This window comes from Podarcis cretensis, assembly GCF_951804945.1.
Source record: "Podarcis cretensis genome assembly, chromosome: 9".
Taxonomy (NCBI): Eukaryota; Metazoa; Chordata; class Lepidosauria; order Squamata; family Lacertidae; genus Podarcis; species Podarcis cretensis.
This window is the reverse complement of record NC_137178.1, coordinates 3,506,393-3,531,261: the sequence shown is the minus strand read 5'-3', so window position 1 is coordinate 3,531,261 and position 24,869 is coordinate 3,506,393. Positions and strand designations below refer to the sequence as shown.

General features: G+C 41.4%; 1 protein-coding gene across 2 annotated transcripts; it reads left to right on the top strand.

Annotated features, from left to right (window-relative positions):
- Window positions 1-227: 227 nt before the first annotated feature.
- On the top strand, window positions 228-23,430 carry LOC307224374 (CD209 antigen-like protein D). Of its 2 annotated transcripts, none has more exons than XR_013842481.1 (6): window positions 228-628; window positions 6,781-6,879; window positions 7,958-8,093; window positions 9,118-9,269; window positions 14,812-14,921; window positions 23,080-23,430. XR_013842481.1 is itself a non-coding variant. In XM_079991232.1 (6 exons), exons 1-6 carry the CDS (start codon window positions 547-549, stop codon window positions 23,219-23,221), a joined length of 672 nt encoding a protein of 223 aa, XP_079847358.1. In that variant the 5' UTR covers window positions 239-546; the 3' UTR covers window positions 23,222-23,430. The 2 variants fall into 2 exon arrangements, 1 of the variants encoding a protein (XP_079847358.1); XM_079991232.1 differs by having other exon boundaries at window positions 239-628; window positions 8,007-8,093.
- Window positions 23,431-24,869: the final 1,439 nt, after the last annotated feature.

Genomic DNA, 24,869 nt, shown 5'->3' with positions numbered 1-24,869 from the left:
CAGGAAGGATAAGAAATCGAGACAACAAACTTTTTATAGAGGAATCGAAATGGTTTATTGAATATTTACAGAGAAGTTTAAAACAGATAAAAACATTAGGAGGATTATTATAATAATGTGCAGTTTCATAAGAGTATATATTTAAAGTAGATAATTAAATGAGTAAGTTAAATGAATTGGGATATGCAGAATATATTAAAAAATAATTTTAAGGAACCACAGAAAGAGGGGGAAGTCAAACTTTGAAATGTTAAAAAGATTGTAAAACTAATGAAATCTATAAACTTGAAAAGTATAGATTAAAACTTTTTTTAAAAGAAAAAAGATAGAGAAGTTTCCTCAAGCAGCAAGGCATCTCGCCTTGCTTCCTCCATCTGCTTAGCATCCCAAGGACCCACCCCCTGAACCACTGAGTGTCTCTGGCTGATGGCTACCACAGTGTATGGAAATCCTTTTTTCTGGGGTGCCAATGATATGTTGGCTACCGATGGCTAAAGCAGAATTTTCTGTCTTCAAGCATCTGTTTTTCAGGACTTTGTAACCCTCATGAAATCTCCCATAGGTGAATGCATTATCGTATCTGTGATTATCGCCCTTACTGTGTTGACACTGCTGATTTTCCTCCTATGTAAGTACACAATTGTCGTACATTGATACTACTGTCGCAGGCTTTGCTTCAATTCCAATAGCATTTCCAAAAAGAGATGGCAGGATCCACCTTCCATTTACCCATTTCACCCCTCCTTGATTTCAGGGGTTGAGTTACAGCTGTCACCCAGTGAGAGCAACGGCACTGTTTTGTTCTCCCTGAATAAGTGAGTTCCAGCACTAGGAACAAACACATAGACTAACACAAGTCCCTGGGACACCCTGGGCAATTCCCTTTCCCAGTTGCCATTCTCTGCTCCTTTCCCAACTAATCCTCATTTGCTGAGGGAGAGCCCCCATTCCTGATCCTCGCCACCCGGCCCTCTGCTAGGGCTCCAGTCCCTTTGAAGGAAAGTGCTTGGGGGAAACAGACTGCAGAGGAAAAGGCCATGGCCAAAGTGGGTGGGTCCAGAGCTTACCTAAATATCTAGATATATGCAGGGCCTTTTTCAGCCGGAATTCATCAGGACTCTGTTCTGGCCCCTCACAGGTGGGCGCCATTGCCATTTTAAGAGAATAAGGGAGAAATTCATGGTGAGTTCCTGTGCCTGTTTTTCTAGAAAAATAGCACTAGATAGATGAACACATGACCTACTTGCTTAGCTAATTCATTTTTAAAGGGCACTCCAAAGTAAGCAAATCTTGGGGGGAGGCAATCAAATGATCCAAGAGTTTGCATATTTTAAGCATATGGCAGAGTATGAGGCAGCCTGGCAAATGCAAGACTGTAGGACAAAGAGGAAATGTGCATCTAGAATGGAGTCAGCAAACTTTTTCCCTCAGACCTTGTGGGGGGCTGCACTATATTTTTTTTTTGGGGGGGATGAACGAATTCCTATGCCCCACAAATAACCCAGAGATGCATTTTAAATAAAAGGACACATTCTACTCATGTAAAAACATGCTGATTTCTGGACTGTCTGCAGGCCAGATTTAGAAAGCAATTGGGCCGGATCCAGCCCCCGGGCCTTAGTTTGCCTACCCATGATCTAGACACCCAAAAATTTAAAGCTCTCTAAGGAAGGCCCACCATTTAATGACAGAAGCAACAGGCCAAATGTAAACAGGACTTCAGACCATTGTAGGAATGTTCAGGGAGGCAGGACAGAATATATTGTTTATTAATATCCTTCCTAACTTTAGCTATCATGTTCTATAACTTAGCAGAGTTTTACATTCCCCTTTTAAACGCACACCAGATAACTGGTTGCGGGCTTCTTTAAGCTTCTTAATATTAGGTTCCTGGTAAGTCCCCTTATATCCCTCTTAAAAGAATAAACATACCACAATCTTGTGTGAAGTATATAAAAGTAGTTTACTCGTTTACTCACACATTCAGTTCACAGATGGATCCCTGAAAACAAAAGTAGTTAAAAAGCACATACATCTGGATCTACCCCATATGGGGGATTAATCCCAGTTACTGCAGACTGGCAGTTACTGCAGTTCACACGACATAAGGAAGATGGAAAAGAGAGAGGGTGCTGCGTGCCCTTTGCTTTTGTTACCTGAATAGGTAAGGTCATGCCCACCTCTAGTCACATACAAAAGGAAGTATGTCCCAGCCCAGGAGGAAAAAGGAAGTTCCAACTGGCTGGACCAAAAATCCCCCTGCATGTCCACTCTAGGAAAACAAGGAATGTTGTACTTATGTATCACAACCCACAACCACCAGGGCAGCCACAATCAAGGGCTGGGACAAGAATATATATATATATTTAAAAAATAATATCTATTACTTTTAAAGCTTACAAAAAAGAAAGAAAAGAAAAAAGACAGGAGAAAGAAAACAAGAAAAAGAAAAAACAATACAATACAATACAATATATAAACAATACAAAACACAACCTTAACACATTAAACTAAACACAATAAACAAAACAAAACAAAACAAATCAAAAACAATTTAAAAGCATACATCATACCTTTTCCATACTCTATCTTTCATTCCCTTGTTTCATCGGCCTCCTCTCACCTCCCTTTTTGTATTCCACTTCTATTAATTGTTTCAGCAATTCCTTTCCGTCTTTCTCTATTTTCTGTCATATAAATGTCTTAACATATTTTTAATCTTATTTCCATTAAAACTAATATACATATTTAAGCTTAACTCCTTATAACATTTCTACTAAGGCCATAAAATTTCATTCCAACATTTCACTCATTAATTTTACAGTATTTCTATATACAGACTTTAAATTTTCCAATCCTCTTCCACCATCTCCTCTCCCCGGTCTCGGACTCTGCCAGTCACTTCCGTCAACTCCATACAGTTCATCAACCTGGAGATCTTATGTCCGAGGCTCTTAACTCTTTTCCAAGTCCCTTCTGCAGGTCTTCTTCATATTCTTTGATGCTATAGAGCAGATCTCGGGGAAACTCCGGCCTAACAATATTTTTATTCCTTCTCGACAGGTCAGCCAGATTTCCACAGTTAAAGCTAAGATTCATAAAGTATTTCAGGACATGTTTGAAGATTCCTCCAAATCTAAAGGCCCCCAGAACTCCAGTCTCCTACTGACCCAAGCTTTGTCCCAAAACTCAGTTAATCCCTGCATGGAGGGATCTTTCCAGCTTTCCTTCTCCAGTCCAGGCCGGCTCCGATCCTCAAAATCTGACTTTTTCTAGGTTCAGTCATAAAAGGCCTCAACTTATAGTCCTCAATTTGCCTTTGTAAGGCTGAGGCTCCCACTTGTATTACTTTAGGTTCGACAACAACAACTTTCTCCTTCTCCTTCTCCTTCTCCACAATTTGTTCTGCTGAAGTAAATTCCTGTACCAAATCCTGAATAATTTCTGTATTGGTGCTCACTTTTTGTCCCAGATTAATCGCTTTCTGTCCCAAGTTATCAATTTTAGTAGTCATAACATCAGTCTTCTTATGAAGCTGTTCCAACAAGTAGCTTATCTTTTTTTTTAAAAAAAATGATATTTATTACTTTTAAGGCTTACAAAAGAAAGAAAGAAAAGGAAAGAAGAAACAAAAGAAACAATACAATATTGACAATACAAAACACAACCTTAACATCTAAACACCATAAACTATACAAAACAAAACAAAAACAATTTAACACACATCATACCTTTACCATAATCTAACTTTCATTCCCTTGTTTCGTTGACCTCCTCTCACCTCCCTCCTTGTATTCCACTTCTATACGTTATCTCAGCAAATCCTTTATCTTAAAATATTTTTAATCTTATTCCCCATTAAATCTAATATACCTATTTACACTTAACCTCTTAAAACATTTCCACTAAGGCCAAAAAACATTCCATTCCAAGATTTTTCTATCCCTCATTACAAAATTTCCCTATGTAGACTTTAAATTTTCCAATCTTCTTCACCGTCTCCTCTTCCTGGTCTCGGCCTCTGCCAGTCCTTTCCGTCAATTCCATATAGTCCATCAACCTGGAGATCTTATGTCCGAGGCTCTTAACTCATCTCCACATCCCTTCCGCCAATCTTCTTCATATTCTTTAATTCTAGAGAGCAGATCTCGGGGAAGCTCCGACCCAACAGCACTTTTATTCCATCTCGACAGGTCAACCAGATTTCCATATTTAAAACTAGAATCCATAAAATATTTCAAATCTTGTTTCAAGGTTCCTCCAACAACAAAGGCCCCCAAAGCTCCAATCCCCTCCCGACCCAAATCCATGTCCCAAATGTCAATTGACCCCCGCATAAGGGGATCTCTCCAACCTTCCCCCTCCAGTCCAGGCCAGGCTCCAATCCTCAAAATCTGACCTCTTCCAATTTCAGCCACAGAGGGCCCTGACCTGTAACCCTCAACATGCCTCTGTGAGGTTAAGGCTCCCCCTTGTATTACTTTAAGTTCGACAACAGCAACTTTCTCCTTCTCCTGTTCAATGATTTTCCCTGTTGAAATAGATTCCTGTGCCAGATCTTGAGTTATTTCTGTGTTGGTATTCACTTTTAGTCCCAAAATGTCAATTTTAGTAGCCATAGCATCTATCTTCTTGTGAAGCAGTTTCAGCAAATGATCTATCCTGCAAAATGCAGACACTATTATCTCATCTGCTGACATTTTAGTCCAAGGTCAGTCTCTAGTTCTCACAATTCTTATCGTACAGCTGGATTCCTCAGCTCGACTCTTATAACAGTTTCAGCTCAACTCTTGTAACAGTTTCAAAGACTCCCTCTAGGGGGGAGCAATCTCCACTTGTATCAATCCTTTCCGACACAATTCCAAATGTAATATAGTTTCAGTTTTCAGTTACTTTTACAATTGCTTTTTCTTCCTTTTAAAACGCAGAAGCGGACAGTGAAAGCAATATATTTCTCTTACTAACTGACTGTTTTTCGCTGTCAATGAACTCTTCCAAACGTCAATCTGTTGGCAGCCCGTTCCCAGGACTTCAGAGCAGTGATAATTTAGTTTTTATCACTCTATCCTGCAAGATGCACAGTCCACAATTTCCCCCCTCTTCCCCTGCTTCCAAGGGGGGTTTAATGGTTTCAATCGATGGAAGTTTAATCCTTTACATGAGGCTTTCCAAGACCTTAGCTTGCAACCTCTTTGCTTCAGTCTATTTACAAAAAGGGAAGGCGGACTTCCTGTTCTGAACCTTCCCCGCTCGTTGCCAAATTAAGGTGTTTAAAAATCCAATTTTCCATTCTACTCACGGGTTGTTGTTTAAAGTCCAATTGTCCACAGGAAAAAAGTCAGCGCTCTCTGACAATAGCAATGCGGCTTCACTCCGTGAAAGAAGCAGTCTATTCAAAGCACTGCGCCACTCACCCCACGTCACTCCAGATCCCCAAAATAGGGTTTCCCCGCGAGTAGGGGAGGCACGAATGGTGCCAGCCGAATCCCAAGTTCACAGGCTTCTTCCGCCTGTGATTTCTATGGGTCTCCGCCTTTGCCGTGGCGGTCAGACCCTACTTTTCACAGAGCAAGTTCCTCCCAATTGGAGGAGCTCCGCCATTGCCGGAGGCACCAACCCCGGAAGTGCCAACAAGTAGCTTATCTTACAAAATGCATTCACTAAGGCTTCTCCTGTCGACATTCTTAAATGGTCCAAGGTCAATCCTTGATTCTCACAGTTCTTATCCTGCAGCTGGAGATTTGCCAGCTCCACTCTTGTAACAGTTTCCAAAGCTCCCTCTAGAGGGAAACAGTCTCCACTTGTATCAATCCTTTCAAGCACAGTTCAAAAAGTAAAGTTAGTTTCAATTTTCAGTTACTTTTCCTCCTTTTTAAATGCAGAAGAGGACAATGGAAACAATATATTTCTCTTATTTATCTAACTGTCAACATGTTTTATTCACAGTCAATGAACTCTCCCAAAACTTCAATCTACTGGCAGCCCGTTTCCAGGTTCAGAGCAGTGGTAATTTAATTTTTATCACTCTCTCATGCAGGCTTACATGATCCAAAATTTTCCCCCTCTTCTCCTGCTTCCAAGGGGGGGGGTTTAATGATTTTAATCGATGGAAGTTTAATCCTTTACATAAGGCTTTCCAAGACCTTAGCTTGCAGCTTCTTTGCTTCAATCTATTTACAAAAGGGGAAGGCGGACTTCCTGTTTGAAACCTTCCCGTTTTGGTACCAAATTAAGACTTTTGTAAATCCAATTTTCTGTTCTACTCACGGGTAGTTGTTTAAAGTCAAATTGTCCACAGGAAAAAGTCAGCGCTCTCCGGCAACAGCAATGCAGCTTCACTCTGTGAAAAAAGCAGTCAATTCGAAGCACCGCGCCACTCACCCCACGTCGCTCCGGATCCCCAAAACTGGGTTTCCCCGTGAGCAGGGGAGACGCAAAGGGTGCCAGCCGAATCCCACGTTCACAAGCTTCTCCCGCCTGTGATTTTAGTGGGTCTCCACCTTCGCCGTGGCGGTCAGACCCTGATTTCCACGCAGCAAATTCCTCCCGATCGGAGGAACTCCGCCATTGCCAGAGGCACCAACCCGGAAGTCTCGAAAAAAAATATTAATAGAAGTCATATTCATGTTTTTGTTGATTTGATGTTATTTGCATTACAAGTCAGCAATTTAAATTCAATATTAAAAGCAGTTTGAAACCAAGAATCCCCTCCCCCAGCTCATCAGTCCAGGGTGCTAGAACACAATTTCTTCATTTCTTTTCTACCTACCTCCTTCTTAGATCAAAGGGAAGTAAAAAAAAGAGCGGAGGTTCAAATGGCAATGGATATGATTCGGACCTTTGTTGTTGGGCTTGATACAATACATGAAGACAAGGATGGTAAGCATTTTTTTATGCACATCCTCACTTTTGCTAGACCCTATTTAATTTAAACAGGCTTCAATTTCTGTAGTTTGGGATCCATATTGTGTGAGCAATATATATACTGTATTCAATGAAACTCAACACCCAATAGAGTTTATCACTGTTTCATTGCTCAGCAGAAAGAAAAGCAGATGGTTGTGATTCTCACATCTCCCCACTAGAAATACTGTCGCCCCTCATCAAACTGTAATTCACAATGTTTGTGATTCTGCAAGATTTTAGCACTAGCACAAGGGAACTCCCCTCCCCCTTCTCCCTGCATGCCATCACCAAAGCTGCTCTGCTGGGTGGGGAACAGATTGGAGGGAAAGGGGCTGAAGATTGCATTGCACAAGGAAAATTCCTGCACTGACATAATGTTCTCCTTAGCTCTATGCCGAATGAAACCCAGTATTCATCAGAAAAAGAGTTTTGGCGCCTCTGTTTTCTTAGATCTCACAAAGCATAATTGAAAACTACAAAGTATTCTTTGTATATTTGGCTTTACTGTGGGACTCAAGGTGGGAATTGGTTTTTGACTCTGTGATTCCCAGCAGAAAAGGAGGACATAGGAAGGGAACATTAGAGATACTTCACAAGCCGTTTTAATATGAGAATAGGATAGAAGAAGAGTTTGGATTTGATATTCTGCTTTATCACTACCCGAAGGAGTCTCAAAGCAGCTAACATTCTCCTTTCCCTTCCTCCCCCACAACAAACACTTTGTGAGGTGAGTGGGGCTGAGAGACTTCAGAGAGGTGTGACTGGCCTAAGGTCACCCAGCAGCTGCATGTGGAGGAGAAGGGATCTGAACCCAATTCCCCAGATTACGAGTCTACCACTCTTAAACACTGCACCACACTGGCGGCATGGATTGCATGGGTCTTTGGTCTGATCCAGCTGCAGGATTCTTCTGAGGCCTTTCATTGGTAATCTCAGCCACAGAGAATCAAGTCTGTTCTCATATTCATAAGAACCCGATCCTTCAGCTCTGCTTCTTGTTTCAAGCTAGAGATTTTGAAAATGTTTGAAAATGGTTTCTTAATATTTGCAGATTGTTATTTCAGATACTCTTTTGCCTTGAACAATTTCAAATCTTTTAGACTTCGGAATACTCGCTGTAGCTCAAAACATATCAGAGGAAATGCGGTATATTGCCAACAGAAATGATGAACTGCAAAAAGAAATTGGTAAGATACCTTACAATGCTGAAGAATTGTAGCGCATTGGGAACCTGCCCTTAGTCTACACCAGCTGGAAGCCCCTCCTCTAGCTGAAAACTCTTAGAGCCAGAGCAGAGTGCTGCTCTCCTTTGCATCCAGCCACCCTAGGGAAACATCAGATATATTCAGTTCAGCTCTCCTGAACTGTTTAATAGATTTAGCCTCAATGGTGAGGAAAGAAAAGACTTTCCCATTTTTTGCTATAGCAGAGACAATCAAAACAGGTCAGCTAAAAGACCTGTACCCAGACCCCAAAGCTAGGTCAGGATAGGGTCCTCCATTGATCTGCACAGGTTTCTAAAGTGGGTTCTCCATCATTGGAACCACTTCTCATATAGCTAATGAATTTTAGGTGGGTTCACACGAGGCAAAATCCATTGACAACAAGAACCTTTATTAAACTAATGGAACTGGACAACAGGGACAAAGCAACTGCTTTATGCATTTCTGACGACCTGGGCCACTCCCACTCCCAATGTGATTGGCTTTCTAAACACCCAAGCTGCGAATCATAACTTAGAGTTAAAGGGCCAATGGCAATAGCCCAAATCCTCAAATGTCCTGTGATTGGATATCATGTCTTAAATCAAAACAGGGTTCTCATCAGGTGTATCATTCTGTGAGCCAGGCTGATCGTTCACCTTGTCCCTGTGCTCTGGTGTGGTAGCAGTGGCTGGAGCTGGGGCATCAGCCAGGCGGCAGCGCATTTGGTCCACATGCCGGTGGTGGACCTGAACATCCAGTGTGGTAGCCTTGCAGGAGACTAGTCACCCTGATAAGAGTGGTGGGAATCCAGGCAGGGCCATCCCCATAGTTCCAGATGTCCTGACCAATCCAAGCTCCTTGTCCACATTCTTGAACCTTACTGACTGAAACACACCCAACACAATGGAAACAGACTCTGCTCTGGACACCCTTTGAGATTATCCCATTAAATTGCCTATCTTGTTTTCTTTTTCTCTTCTTCCTCTGTATGTGGCTTGACTCAAAGACCACCTTATTGGAAACTTGAATGATGGTTGGGTTATATATGAAAGGACATTCTATTTCTTTTCTCATGAGCAATACTCATGGGTGGATTCCCAAAAAAGGTGTGAGAGGGAAGGCGCCAAGCTCATTTCTTTCGAAACATGGGAAGAACAGGTGAGCATCAAAGCTGAGTTTGGGAAAGGTTGGGGATCTTCTTGAGCCAAAGGGCTCCTATTATCACTATCCAGTTAAGAAGTTCTTGGTATGCAACCAAGACAGCAACTCCATCAGTCAAGCCATGGGTTGGGTGGGGCAGGGAGCAGCTGCTACCATCTGGGACTAACTAAGGTTTCTTGGAGCTGCTGAACTCTAATAGACTGAAGTTGGCAGTCAGAAAGGAGGCCTTGAAGGAGGAGGAGTAGATACTTGAGGGGCATCTATCCCCTTGATTGCCTGTAGAGTCTTCCTCTGCTATTTGAGATGTACTGAGTGCTCAGAAAGAAGGCTTCCCTCACCACCCTCTGGCAGGAGAGTATCATGGAGATGACTCTGTGAGATTTTGACCAGCTTCTACCCATCTGAAGCTGATACAGGCTCGTCTTATCTTGAGCCCAAGCAGAGTAGTCCACACAGCAGAAGGATAAGCAGTATGTGCCACATTCTTAACTTTATTTACACTTCTATGCTGAGAGAATACAAACATGCATCTTGCCTCTGTGAGAGCAGAGAAGCAACTCCTCTCAGAAACAAAGAACACCGAGAGAACAGTGAAAAACAGGAAACCAGTGAACGTCACATCCAGTCTCCCATTCCCGTGGGAACCCAACAGTAACTCTGACTGTGGAATGCAAAACAATGTCCCATGACTGCATTTGCTGCTCAGTTAGGGAAATAGAAACCAACATCCTCCCCCTTTTTGTGAACATCACTGGGCAGCGTGTTCGTACAATATCAGTACAAACCCAACTTCTGCACATAGGTACAGTGTTGATCCCTTGATACAATCTTGGACAATACATCAACAGGAATTTCATTACCTGGCATATAGGACACCGTTACGAGTCCCTTCTGGATACGTTCCCTAGCATGTTGCAGTTTCAATTGCAAATGCTTCGTGCTTTGCTTACAACCTTCAGAATTCAGCAAAGCCAAACATGCTTTGTTGTCCTGGTAAACCTGGATTGGACATTTGACAGGAATTTTCACGTCTTTGCACAATTGTAACAACCATTCACAATCCTTAAGTGAATAAGACAGTGCATTCAGTTCAGCTTCACAAGTACTTAAGCTAACTGTTGTTTGCTTCTTGCATGACCAATCAAAAAGACCCTGATTGTACATGTAGCAAACTCCAGACGTGCTTTTCCTGTCTGTAGTGTCACTTCCAAAACTTGCATCTGTTAATATCTCAAGACCACCAGACTTCTGATTGTTAAATCTCAGTCTGTAATGCATAGTGCCTTTCAAATAGCATGCTATGCATTTCAGAGCTTTCCAATCCTTAACAGTAGGATTGTTGACTTGTCTGCTTAGCAAATTACAGCTAACAGCAATGTCAGGTCTTGAACATCTGGCAATGAAGTTTAGTTTGCCTAGCACACTTCTGTACAGTGTAGTGTCAGAAAATGCTTCTTCAGTGTCATCTACCTGATAACCTGTTGTCATTGGTGTGTCTACAGGGTTAGCATCCATCAGGTTTAGTTTGCTTAACACATCAGCAATTTTCCGTGACTGGTGTACTAGAATGTTACCATCTTGATCTCTCTCTATTTCCAGAGATAGGTAGTTGTTTACCTCACCAAGATCTTTCATGTCAAAGTGCTTTTTCAGTTGAGCTAGGGCGTTATTGTACATTGTGACATCCTTCCAAAAGAATAAAAGATCATCAACGTAAAACAAGCAATACAGTTTCTTTTGCCCCTCCTCTTTGACAAATACACATGGATCAGCTTTCCCTTGCTCAAAACCTAGAGAAAACAATACTTCAGTGAGTTTTGTGTGCCAACACCGTGCACTTTGTTTGAGACCATAAAGGGATTTCTTCAGAGCACAAACAAATCCCTGTTTTACCTGTACGCCATCAGGTGGAAGCATATAAAGTGATTCACCTAGAGATCCATACAGAAACGCTGTATTCACATCATGGTGACTAACGTGTAGATTCTCCTCTGCAGCCAGCTTGAGCATAAGCCTAATGCTCTCATACCTCATGGTGGGTGAGTAGGTCTCGTGATAGTCTTCTCCTGGTACCTGTGAAAAACCTCTGGCTACCAATCTGGCTTTGTGCCTGACTATCTTGCCATTTTGATCTGTCTTTGCTTTGAAGACCCATTTGCTTCCAAGCAGTTTCATTCCTGGAACTACTGGAACTAGCTCCCATGTTTTGTTCCTCTCTAAGGAATCAAGCTCAGCCTTCATGGCATTTAACCATGGCTCAGCATCCTTTGAATCCAAATCCTGGATTTCTTGGAAACTTGAAGGTTCAAATACCTTCTTGGAGCTTTTAACAGCTGCTACTGCTGTCTTAGCGAATTCATCAGCAAATCTCTTTGGAGGTCTGCCTTTTGTGGCTCTTTGTGACCTGCGAATTAGCCGTAGGTCTTCAACACTCTCCTCTTCCTTCTTAGGAGAAAAGTGGCCTATAGTGAACAACGGTTCCTCCAATTCTTGATCAGAGCTTTCAGAGGGTCGCATAGAGACTTTCGCACTCCTGAAATCCTCTGAATCACCCGATTCAGTCTCAGAATCAGGACCTTCATCAGTGGGTGTGGGTTGTTGCGGCAGCTGTGGCTGTTGCTGCTGCTGTTGCTGTTGCCTATCCTCAGTCTCATCACTGTCATCAGGATAACATTGGAAAATTCCCACATTCTCCTCCAACTTGGCATTGTACTCAACACTTCTTGTGAGCCTAATTGTCTTAGAGTCAGTTATCATTATTCTGTAAGAACCTTTCTAATAACCCAGAAATATACCATGCAATCCACGCTTGCCTAACTTGGAGCTTTGTGGTGTGTGAACCCACATGTCAGAACCAAAAATTCTCATGTGTTTGATGTAAGGCTTCTTGCCAAACATCTTCTCATAGGGGGTACAACCAATCGCTGAAGATAACCTGTGATTATAACTGTAAACAAAACACGAGAGAGATTCGGGCCAATAACTCTCTGGAAGATTTGCATCATGCAGCAAGGTTTTCATACCCTGAAGCAATGTCTGATTTGCCCTCTCGCAAAGTCCATTCTGCCATGGCGAGCGAGGACTAGACAAATCGTGTTGAATTCCTTTCTCAGTCAGAAAAGCTTCAAACTGCTGAGAAGTGAATTCTCCCCCGCGATCACTGAAAAGAGTCTTTACCTTCTTACCTTGCACATTTTCCAACCAAGCACAGAATTCCTTGAACCTAGGAAAAGCCTCTGATTTCTGCTTGAGATTGTACACATGAATATACCTGGAAAATGCATCAATGAGAACCATGAAGTACCTGTTTCCACCCAAAGAGGGCGCTAGTGGTCCAACCAAATCAGCATGAACAATTTGGTATGGTTCTGTAGCTTGCCTACTAGACACCTTACCTTTCGCAGCCATTTTCACTTTGTTTGCTGCGCATGCCTTGCACTTCATCTGGTACCTGCAGGGTTTAATAGTCATACCTTCAACCAAGGCAGGCATTTTAGATACTGCCTCAAAATGCAAATGACCAAATTTCTTGTGAAAATCATGAATACATCCTGCATGCAAACTTTTGTTAGAACCTGCAATGCAACAAGTTTCATCCTGCACATCATCATCATAATGCAAAACAAACAAACAATCAACATATTCAGCATGCAATACATAATCATTTTTCTTTGTGATGGTGCACTTCTTGTTCTTGAAGGAAACATCAATTTTCCGTTCATTCAGCTGCGCAACACTGAGTAGATTGTGTGCAGCATCTGGAACGTAGAGAACATCTTGTATCCATAAGTCCAAACTGTGAAGAACAACAGTTCCGTAGCCTTGACTGGAGATCGTGTGGTCATCTGCCTGGTGAATCGCACCTTCCTGCGGTGTAAAAGACATGAACAGTCGCTTATCGTTGCATAAATGTCTTGTGGCTCCCAAATCAATCACGAAGAAAGATCTAGACATCTTCTGGACCTTTGCAACCTTTGGAGTGAAGCGTGAGACCATTGCCTTGTGCTGTGTTGTCCTGGACACCGAATCTTTGCCTTTGCCTTTGCCTTTTCCACGCAATGAGCTTTCGCTGCGCTGCTCTGTCTTGGCCCTTGGATATCTGCATTCCCTCTTCATATGGCCTAGACATCCACACAAGTAGCATTTCACTGCCTTCAAAGCTTTGGCACCATCTGGTGGTTCCACTGCATTCTGGGATGACGTCTGTGAAGACTCCCCCTTACCCATGCAGCTAGCACCTCGGCGGTCTGCTTCATTCAGAATCATGGCAGTAACATGGGCTACTGTGATCTGAGCAGATGGCTGAACAGCAATCTGAGTGGCAACGGACTCCCAACAAGCATCAGCCAGCCTTGCATTAGCCATCTCTGCTGCATTAAATCAAGCTGCGTCTGTGTACAGCTGCTTCATTCCAAAAGCACTTGTAAAAGTACTTTCGGTTTTCAAGCCTCCCAAGCCTGTGAGCCTGTGCCACGGCAAACGGCTTTAAAAGTTCACAGTCCAGCCATAAAGCCATTAATTTGGAGCTGGCAGGCTGCCTGGAGCAATGAGCACATACCTCTCATCGATCATCTTGACGTGCAGATAACGTCCGATCCGTCCCTCTGCCGCTGCCAGCGTTCTGATCCTTTGTTTGTTTGTTCCTCCCTCTGGGCCCAGAACCAAAAATGTGAGATTTTGACCAGCTTCTGCCCATCTGAAGCTGATACAGGTTCGTCTTATCTTGAGCGCAAACAGAGTAGTCCACACAGCAGAAGGATAAACAGTATGTGCCACATTCTTAACTTTATTTACACTTCTATGCTGAGAGAACACAAACATGCATCTTGCCTCTGTGAGAGCAGAGAAGCAACTCCTCTCGGAAACAAAGAACACCGAGAGAACAGTGAAAAACAGGAAACCAGTGAACGTCACATCCAGTCTTCCATTCCCGTGGGAACCCAACAGTAACTCTGACTGTGGAATGCAAAACAATGTCCCGTGACTGCATTTGCTGCTCAGTGAGGGAAATAGAAACCAACAGATTCTAGAGGAGCTTACAAGGTATAAACCCCTCCCAGTGCCTTAGCCCTGGCAGAGGGGCTACTGGGGTGCTACAGGGTATAGACATGTATGATACCCCATCATCATGCCATCAAGCATAACACAACCAGACCGATTCCAGTGTCTTTGGAACCAACCAACAAACTTGGATGCAGAAATTGGAGTATTTGCCACATAGGTCACTGTCCTGCTAGATGTCATCCATATCAGATCACAAATTCCATTGAAGGGATCATTAGGAAATGGATCAAAAATAAAAACTGCCAAAATTGTAATGCGTTGATACTGCAACCATACTTGGAATACATGGTATATTTTTGATCACTGCTTCCCCAAAATATGTGAATTGGGCCTTCAATGATGACATCTACTCCTTTTGAAATGTGTTTGTTTTATTCCTGTTGAATGTCTGTAAAGGACTATAGTCTCCAAGAGAAAATACAATGTCTAGAAAGTTGTTCTGTTTGTTCCTTCTCTCCACCCCACCTCACCCTAGCAATTTGTGTATAAGCACGTAAAAGACCGTAAACGGTGGTTTTGGATTGGACTCTTTAAAGACAAGGGAGTGACATGGACATGGCTGTCAGGGATAGTAGCTTCATTCACGTAAGTTTTTGAAGAAACATTTGTTAATGGTATGACTTCCAAAAAGTTGCGGATTCAGTTTACATAATTAATTCTTTCCCTCTCCAAATGTACTTTCGCATGCACTTTTCTCTATTACCAAAGATCTACATATGTACTCCTCCACATCATTGTCCAGGTGAGTGACTGCTGCTTCTCACTAGGTTGGAGAGGCAGGAAGGATACTCTTCCTGCTTCTCTAACCTAATGAATGTGGTGATTCGGAAGAGGCTGAAGGCATCCTTTTAAATGGTTTGTTCTGATTAGCTCAGCTTCAAAAGGAGTTGCAGGAACCTAAAGCTGAGCAACACTGTCTTTAGGAAAATATTTCTACAATTATCTGCTAAACAATCTGAATAGCCAGCAATCTCTAACCTAAAATAATAGCAGATGAGGCATGTATATGAGAGAGGGTAGTTCATGTCACTCTCTTGGATAGAATCACAGACACATAGAAATTTAGAGTTGAATGACACCCCAAGGATCATTTAGTCCAACCTCCTGTCAGCTGGCAGTTTGAGACAGTTCATTGTTCCCTTTAAGTATCTAACAACACTTTTCAACCGTGTTGATGGATGTACAAGATCAGAGTAAGATCTCACTCATCCACAGCTTGGTAGTAGAACAGCGAGCTGGTCTGGCATTTATTACCAAGAATAGATTAACAGAGAGTCACTTTCTATTTGTGCAAGGTCTCCTGGATCAAAATCCAATTCCATTCATCTCCATTGTTGCACCCAATACCAACCACTTATCCTTTTGGGCATAGGTATTGAGTAAACTTTACAAATGGGCAGTGGGGTTGTATAATACAAGCTGGGAACTTAAACCCTGTATGCCAGTGGTTCCCAGTTACCCTGTTTTCCTGAAAATAAGACAGTGTGTTATATTAATTTTTGATCCCAAAGATGCCCTAGGTCTTATTTTCAGGGGATGTCTTATTTTTCCATGAAGAAGAATACGGTACACATTTATTGTCTAATTGTGAGTCAGCCAGACTCCGTCAGGGCAGAGCGAGCAGCAGGCAGCAGCTTGTCCTGGCAGCGGCACAGGCTCTCTGATTTAAAGAGACCTCACACTGCCTGAATAGCTCCGGCTGCGGCCAGTCAGTGAGCTGCGCAGCTGCACCCGCCACTACGGTCCAGAGGAGTCAAACGCCTTATGGTAGCTTTGGGGGCCTTATATTCCGGGGAGGCCTTATGTTCGGGGGAGGCCTTATATAACAGCAAGAGGCAAAACTGGAAGTAGTTCTTATTTTGGGGGGATGTCTTACTTTCGGGGGGAAATGGTAGCTAAGTACTGCAGACTCCTTGTTTTTCAAAAGCCAAACCATGGGCCACCCTACCTTTGAACATTTTGATATCTCTGTGGCAGTTTTTCTTATGTGGATGGTGCCATGGAGCCCCTGGGTGGGTGGTCCGTGGACCACCAATTGGGAACCACTGTTGTATGTGATCTTAGACTTGATCAAAGCGCAAATCCAACCCAAACATCTCATGGGATTAAAAAAAACCTATTACACCATTATTATTAACATCAATTTAATAGATTCCCGGAGAGCTAAAAATAAGGGAGTTACAGATTTACACTTACCACAGAATCTTCGTGCTGTGTAGTGGGACTTGATTCAATATACAATGGACACTGGAGAATGCAAAGCCTTAGCAGAAGTGACAATAAGTGTGGGGCTAGGATGATACCTTTATCAACTATGGATAATTGATTAGAGTAAACTTAGAATCGTCATGTAAGATTTTGATAAGATCCATATGTGGTTATACATTTGTGGTTATAGATTATATTTTGTATTTCATTTGAGGACATAGCTATTTTTGTTTCTGTATAGTGTCATTGCTATCCTCATGCATGGGGTGAGTGATGGATGTGAGAAGTTTTTATATGCTCACAACAATCACTACTGTGTTATCTCTTTTTTATAATAATTTTTATTAATTTTCCAATTTTTAACACAAAACAACAACAACACACAAGCATCAACAAATACAAACACATACAAAGATATCATTTCTTAACCTCATTTTCATAAACCTCTTTTCTCGGACTTCCCCATACCTCACTCTTTTTGCATCCTTATTTTACAGTTTTTCAACAACTCTTTTTGCCAATTAAGTTTAAGCTCATTGTCATTCTCAGTTTTACCTTAAATCATCAAACAGTTTTAGCTGCAATTCTGCATCTTCCTTCCCCTTGACATTTTATCTCTCCTCTATTTTACAACAGTTCTTAAGGTATACTTTAAACTTCTTCCAATCTTCCTCCACTGTCTCTTTCTCTTGGTCGCGGATTCTGCCGGTCATTTCTGCCAGTCCCATAAAGTCAATCACTTTCGTCTGCCATTCTTCCAGTGTGGGTAGTTCTTGTGTCTTCCAATACTTTGCTAAAAGGATCCTTGCTGCTGTAGTGGCGTACATAAAAAAGTCTTATCCCTCCTTAACACCAATTGGCTGACCATGCCCAGGAGAAATGCCTCCGGTTTCTTGTGAAAAGTACATTTAAGTACCTTCTTAATTTCATTATAAATCATTTCCCAGAAGGCCTTAATCCTTGGGCATGTCCACCAAAGGTGAAAGAAGGTACCTTCAGCTTCATTACATTTCCAACATTTATTATTGGGCAAGTGATAAATCTTCGCAAGCTTGGCTGGGGTCATGTACCACCTATAAATCATTTTCATAATATTTTCTTTTAAAGCATTACATGCTGTAAATTTAATTCCGGTGGTCCATAACTGTTCCCAGTCAGCAAACATAATGTCATGACCTATGTCCTGTGCCCATTTAATCATAGCTGACTTAACAGTTTCATCTACTGTATTCCACTTCAGCAACAGGTTATACATTCTTGATAAGTTCTTAGTATTGGGTTCTAACAATTCTGTTTCTAGTTTCGATTTCTCCACCTGGAATCCAATTTTCCTGTCTTGTTTAAAAGTCTCCATTATTTGATAATAATGGAGCCAATCTCGTACTTTAGACTTTATTTTCTCGTAGCTCTGTAGTTTAAATTTACCACTTTCTTGTTCTAAAATTTCAAAATATTTTGGCCATTTAGATTCCATGTTGAGTTTCTTCACCTCCCTGGCTTCCATAGGTGATAACCACCTAGGGGTTTTATTTTCCAACAAATCCTTATATCGAATCCAAACATTGTATAATGCTTTCCTAACAATATGGTTTTTGAATCCCTTATGAATTTTAACCTTGTTGTACCATATATATGCATGCCAACCAAACCTATTATCAAATCCTTCCAAATCCAGAATGTCTGCATTCTCAAGAAGTAGCCAGTCTTTCAACCAGCAAAAAGCTGCTGATTCATAATACAACCTTAAGTCCGGTAGGGCAAACCCCCCTCTTTCTTTTGCATCAGTAAGTATCTTAAATTTTATTCTGGGCTTTTTGCCCTGCCAGACAAATTTAGATATATCTTTCTGCCACTTCTTGAAGCAATCTAGTTTATCCACAATTTGTAGTGTCTGAAACAAAAATAACATTCTAGGCAATACATTCATTTTAATCACTGCAATTCGGCCTAACAAGGAAAGCTTCAAATTCGACCATATCTCTAGATCTTTCTTAACCTCTGTCCAACATTTATCATAATTATCTTTAAATAAATTCACATTTTTAGATGTCATGTTAATCCCCAAATATTTTACTTTCTTTGCCACCATTAGCCCAGTTTCATTTTGAAATTTCTCTCTTTCAACATTTGTTAAATTCTTTTCCAAAACTTTAGTTTTTTGTTTATTCAGCTTAAATCCTGCCACCTGACCAAAGATTTGAATCAACTCTAAAACTCTTTTTGTACTAGTGTCCGGCTCTTGTAAAGTCAATACTAAGTCATCTGCAAATGCCTTCAATTTGTACTGTCTGGCACCGACCTGAACTCCTTTTACCAGCTGGTCCCCCCTAATCATATTCAAGAGAACCTCCAGGACTGATATAAAAAGTAATGGGGATATTGGGCACCCTTGCCGTGTCCCTTTTTCTATAGAAAGCTCATCAGTAACCACACTGTTTACAATTAACTTTGCCTTTTGTTCAGAATAAATTGCACCTATACCATTTTCAAACCTTTGGCCTACCCCCATCCCAGGGAGATTCTTTTTCATAAAGTTCCAAGAAATATTGTCAAAGGCTTTCTCCGCATCCACAAAAATCAACACTGCTTTTGTATTAATATTTACAGTTAACAGCTCCATAATGTCAATTATATTCCTTACATTCTCTGATAAATGTCTTCCTGGGAGAAAGCCTGCCTGGTCTTTATGAATCTCCTCCACTAAAACCCTCTTCAATCTTTTTGCCAAAATATCAGCAAATATTTTGTAATCCACATTAAGTAGTGATATAGGGCGATAGTTCTTAATCTGATTTTTTTCAGTTTCAGTCTTTGGTATAAGTGTAATGAAAGCTTCTTTCCACGATTCAGGTGCCTTTTCCCCCTCTAATATTTCGTTACAAACCTCCTTAAGCGGCTGTATTAGCCATTCCTTCAATGTTTTATAGTATCTGGAGGTTAGTCCATCTGGCCCTGGAGATTTCCCTAGTTGCATGTTTTGAATGGCACCCTCCATTTCTTGATCTGTTATTTTCTCATTTAAGATCAACATACTTTGTTGCGAAATTTTTTGTAATCCATATTTCTTAAGAAATTCTTCTATCTCCCCTTCATTTTCTGGCCCTTGTGCATATAATCTTCTGAAATAACTCTGAAAACAATTGCTAATCTCATTTGGTTTAAAAATGTTCTTTCCATCCACCTCCAAACTTGTGACTGTATTTAATTTCTGTCTCTTCTTCAATTGCCATGCTAGAAGTTTCCCGCATTTGTCCGCTGATTCAAATGACTTCTGTCTCATTTGCTTAATTTTCCATTCTATCTCCTGATTCATCAATTCCATATATTGCATCTGATAAAACTTGATTTCTCTCAGAATCTCATGAGACTTTGGTTTAGACCTCAATTTCTTTTCTCCTTCTTTTATTTTTTCCAATATCTTATCTTTCTTCTCATTTTGTTTCTTTCTCTTTAAAGAATTCTGTTGTATAAGGAAACCTCGCATCACGGCCTTGCTTGCGTCCCAAATCACTCTTTTCTCAACCTCTGTCAGATTTATCTCAAAATAGTCCTTCAAAGTTTTTTGGGCCTTTTTGTAAATCTCAACATCTTTAAATAGGGTGTCATTCATTCTCCATCTAAAGGAACCAGCTGTTGTCAGTTTCATTTCCATCTTCACTGCGTTATGGTCGGAGCATGTTTTTGGGCAGATTTCCACTTTTTTAATCCTTGGAGCCATTCCACTAGTAGTCCATATTTGATCTATTCTTGTCCCTGTCATCTGTGCCTCTGAAAAGAATGTTCCCTCTCTCTCAAGAGGGTTTCTTGTTCTCCAAATATCAATCAAGTCCATATTTTCAGTCATTTCAAAGAAGGTCTTAGGTAGTCTCCCATCTTTAGAAACCACCTGTCTTTGTGCTTTATCCATGTTGGTAGAGACAACGCCGTTCATATCTCCTAACAAGATCACCTTGTAATCCAAGTAGTCCATTAATGTCTCATGCAATTTATTGTAGAATTCTGCCTTCCCGTCGTTTGGAGCATAAATGCGAACTGTCAAAAAATTTTCTCCTTGGATTTGTATCTCAATTGCCAAAATTCTTCCATGTTCATCTTTAAAGATCAATTTTGGGGCCAATTTCTCCTTTGCATAAATCACCACTCCTCTTTTCTTAACTTTATCCGACGAAATAAATTCCTGTCCTAATCTTTTGTTTATAAGCAATCTTCTGTTACCCTTGTCACGTGGGTTTCTTGTAAGCATATCAAATCCAATTGTTCTCTTTTCAAGATATGAAATACCTCACGCCTTTTCCTGGGAAGGTTCAGTCCATTACAGTTCCAAGTTAGAAATTGCAGAGACATTATTGTTTAGTTACCTCCAGCTGCTCCCTGCGGCTGATCTTCTTCCAATGGTGACTTGAGTCCAAAAGTCAAGTTTCCAAGATCTGTTTCAGACGTTGATTCCAACGCTCCTTTCAAAAGGTCCCCCTCGTTTCTGTCCAGGAATTGTTCTTTATCTTGCACTGTTCTTATTTTAACTTTCTTTCCTTTGAAGTTGAAAGACAAACCTTGTGGAAATTCCCACCTGAAAGGTATATTGTTCCTCTTCAGCAGGTCAACCAGATTCTTAAAGTGTGTTCTTACCTCCAAAATATATTTAGGGATGTCCTTGTAAATCTGCACAGAGACATTTTGAATCTGAAGAGTTCTCTGGTAATGCAGGTTTAGTATTTTATCTCTTTCCTCTTTAGATCTCACAGTTATCAGACAATCCCTTGGAATCTTCCTACCTTGCCTTCTGCCCAATCTGAAGGCAGTTGTTATCTTGAATTCTTCTTCCTCTAAGTTTACCTGCCAAAAATCTGAAAGTTCTTTTGTGAGAAAATCCACTAGGTTGTCCCCTTCACTTTCAGGGACCAACCTAAATCTTAAATTCTTCTCTTTCCGTTGCATCTCCCATAAAGACAAGGCCGCCTCATGCTGGTCAAGCTTCTTACACACTGGTATTAGACTTTCCTGTGTGGTTTCTGCGGTTAGTTTAGCATCTTCCGCTATTTTTCGAATTGTAGCGTTTTCTTGGGCCAATTTGTTTATAGTCTCTGTATTAGATGTAATGCTCTTAGTGTTCAAGTCCAATTTTGTTGAAAATTCTGTCAGTTGTTTAGTATGCTCTGTGGTCTGCTTTGTCAAATTTTCTAAAGATTCATTTATTTTAAGCAATGCTTGTGTCACTGAATCCATAAATGCGTTTATTCCCTTCTCCTGTCCAGCTGCGCCTGTTGACAGTAAGCCTGTTATTGAGGCCCTTTTCTTTTGTGTTTTAACCTTAGATCTTGTTACTATCTCTTCTACAGGGCCACTCATATCCCAAGGTCGTTCCCACAGGAACAGCTTAAGTGGAAAAATCCAGTGACTTGTTTTTTAACAGTCTATGTTACAGCTGTTACCTTTCAGCCCTCTAGAGGGGGCATCATTGTATCCAATAAGCAAGCGCAACAAAGAAGCCCAAAGCCCTCAGAGGGGAGAAGTTTTTAACAACAGTCTTTCAATCTTTAAGTTGCAACAAATGTTATTTCTATAGAGTCCAAGAAAACTGTATCCAATAAAGTCACCGCTTTGCAGCAGTTCTTGTCTGACAGTCTGACAGTCCCCTGTCAAAGTGCTTCACCCAGGCAGTCCGTTCCCAGAGTCAGAGACAGCAGGAATTCTCACTTAATTTTTCCTCTCATGCAGGTTAAAATTAATTCCCTTTTCATCCCCCCCTGCTCCTGCTTGCTGGGGGGGTAGTTCAAATTCAATGTCTAGGTTAAACAGTTCAAGCAGTTCAAAGTTACTTTTCCTTCAATTGCAGCTTCTCATGCCGTTGCTTTAAGAGTTCATGCAGTCCGGGGGAGGCAGACTTGCTTTATTTACCGTCCCCACTTTCAGCCAAATTTCAATTATTTTAAAGTCCCAATAAGTTTTCCAATCCTACTTACGGGTATTCAATTTCAGTCCAAATTTCAGGAAGGAATCGGTGCTCTCCGCTAATGGCGACGCGGCTTCACTCCACGGGCTGGGTAGCGACTCTCAGCACCGCACGATCCCCCGATGCTCCTCCGGAGCCTTTAAAAAGGCTCTTTTGCAGTAAAGGGGGGCGCAAATGGTGCCCGCCGAGTCTCCTTGTTCACAGGCTTCCGCACCTGTGATTTTAGGGGTCCCCGCTTTGCCGTAGCGGTCAGACCCGAACTCGTGAAGCAGCCCTCTCTCCGGAGCTCGGGGAGAGAGCGGCCATTCAGCGCTGGCGCCGACCGGAAGTCCACTACTGTGTTATCTCTCCTACAAGAGAGTACGGATCTCTCTTCCAAAATTCTCTCTCCAACACCCACAACGGTACAGAGCAGATCTGAGGTTAGAATTCTAAAATATGGGGAGAAAAATCCACCACACTTATGAATGGATGTTAAAAGAGAAAAAGCTGAACATCTTTTTAATGGTAGAAGGCACAGGGAGCGTGTGAGGAGGTAGACATCCAATCTTGATTGATCAGTGCTGCTGTTTCTTTTCTTTTTAGGTACTGGAATGCTGGGGAGCCAAGACCAGGGAACTGTGGTGCATTGACCTATGAATGTGGAAGCAATTGCTGGATAACATCACACTGTGGGAAGCACATACGGTATATTTGTAAGAAGGTGCCTAATGATGTTTGGCTCTAAGAAGACACCTTTAAGATGAATGAAACTGGATTGCATAATCTCTACACAAAAACAAGAGATCACCAACCCCACTGTTTTAATGCACAATCCACATTCTGCCATCTAGATATTGGCATCTATGGCATCAGCCCTCAAAGTCACCTTGAAAACTCCTTATTCTGCAAGCACAGACGTAGATGGCTACAAAAATAAAGAATGGAAGCGTCCAATCATAGCCTTTGTTTAATGCATTTACAGTGGTACCTCGGGTTAAGTACAGTGGTACCTTGGGTTAAGAACATAATTAGTTCTGGAGGTCTGTTCTTAACCTGAAACTGTTCTTAACGTGAAGCACCACTTTAGCTAATGGGGCCTCCTGCTGCTGCCGCACCGCCGGAGCACAATTTCTGTTCTCATCCTAAAGCAAAGTTCTTAACCCGAGGTACTATTTCTGGGTTAGCGGAGTCTGTAACCTGAAGTGTATGTAAGCTGAGGTACCACTGTATTTGAAATGCATACCAATATTTGTTTCCTTACTTTGTATGTCCGATGCCCCATTGTCCCTCCTGATCTCCATGGTCACTATCTTACAAGCTAAATAAGGGCAATCAGTGGGTTCATAGGCTGCAGGAGACTAATTTTTCGTCCCAGGTGGTAAAATCATAGAATCATAGAATTGAAAGGGACCCTGAGGATCATCTAGTCCAACCCCTGCAATGCAGGAATGTGCAACTGTTCCTTATGGGGCTCAAACTTGCAGACTTGGCATTATCAGCACTATGCTCTGGCAAATGGAGCTATCCAGTGTCTCAATACAATGGTGGACTGGATGAGGGCCAATAAATCAATTTTATCTCCTTCACCAACTGAGACCATTCCTGGACAGCAGTATCCTGATCACTGTAGCCCATGTGTTAATAATCTGAAGGCTGTATTACTGTAATGCACTCATGTGGGTGGGGCTGCCCTTGAATCTTCAACTTCATCAAGAAAATCCTTGATCTCAGAAGATTTAAGTGATATTCGTAGCAGATGTTTTGAGGAAACACAACATTCAATTCCGTTGGGAGTTCCCTCAAGGGCTAAATTTTTCATTCAGTGGGTTTCCAGGTCCTTGCAAAATGGCAATCGGACTGAGAATCTGATGCCTCCATCAGATTCGGCTTCATAGAGTGAGGGGAAGAGCCCAAGGGCGATGCGCCTCCCCCCAAAAACCCAAGAGGAGCATTGGGGTGTCTCGGGGTCCTGCAAAACAATATTATAATTGTTTTCTGGAAGAAAGATAAGATTAACTCTCTGGAAACTATTTTACTTCTGGGAAAGTACTTTTGGATCTACTCTGAAGATGTCCAAATTAACGGATTTACAATTATGTATTTATTTTACTAAAAAGGCATTTGCTGGCTAAAAATCAAGAGAAAAAGAAGAGGACCAGAATACTCACTGTGAACATTGTCTAAAATAAATTTAATAAGATTGATTTATTATATGGATTCTCAGGGAGCCTCAACACCACTGTGTTAAATTTTTCGCTTATGGTTGTGGAAAGGAAGGTTCTTAGCAATTGAAATCTATTCAGTATTATTATGTTGGATCTTATAACTATTTTGACATGAATGGATGCAAAGATTTGTACATATAATTGTCAGAAACAGATATTTGTGAGCAA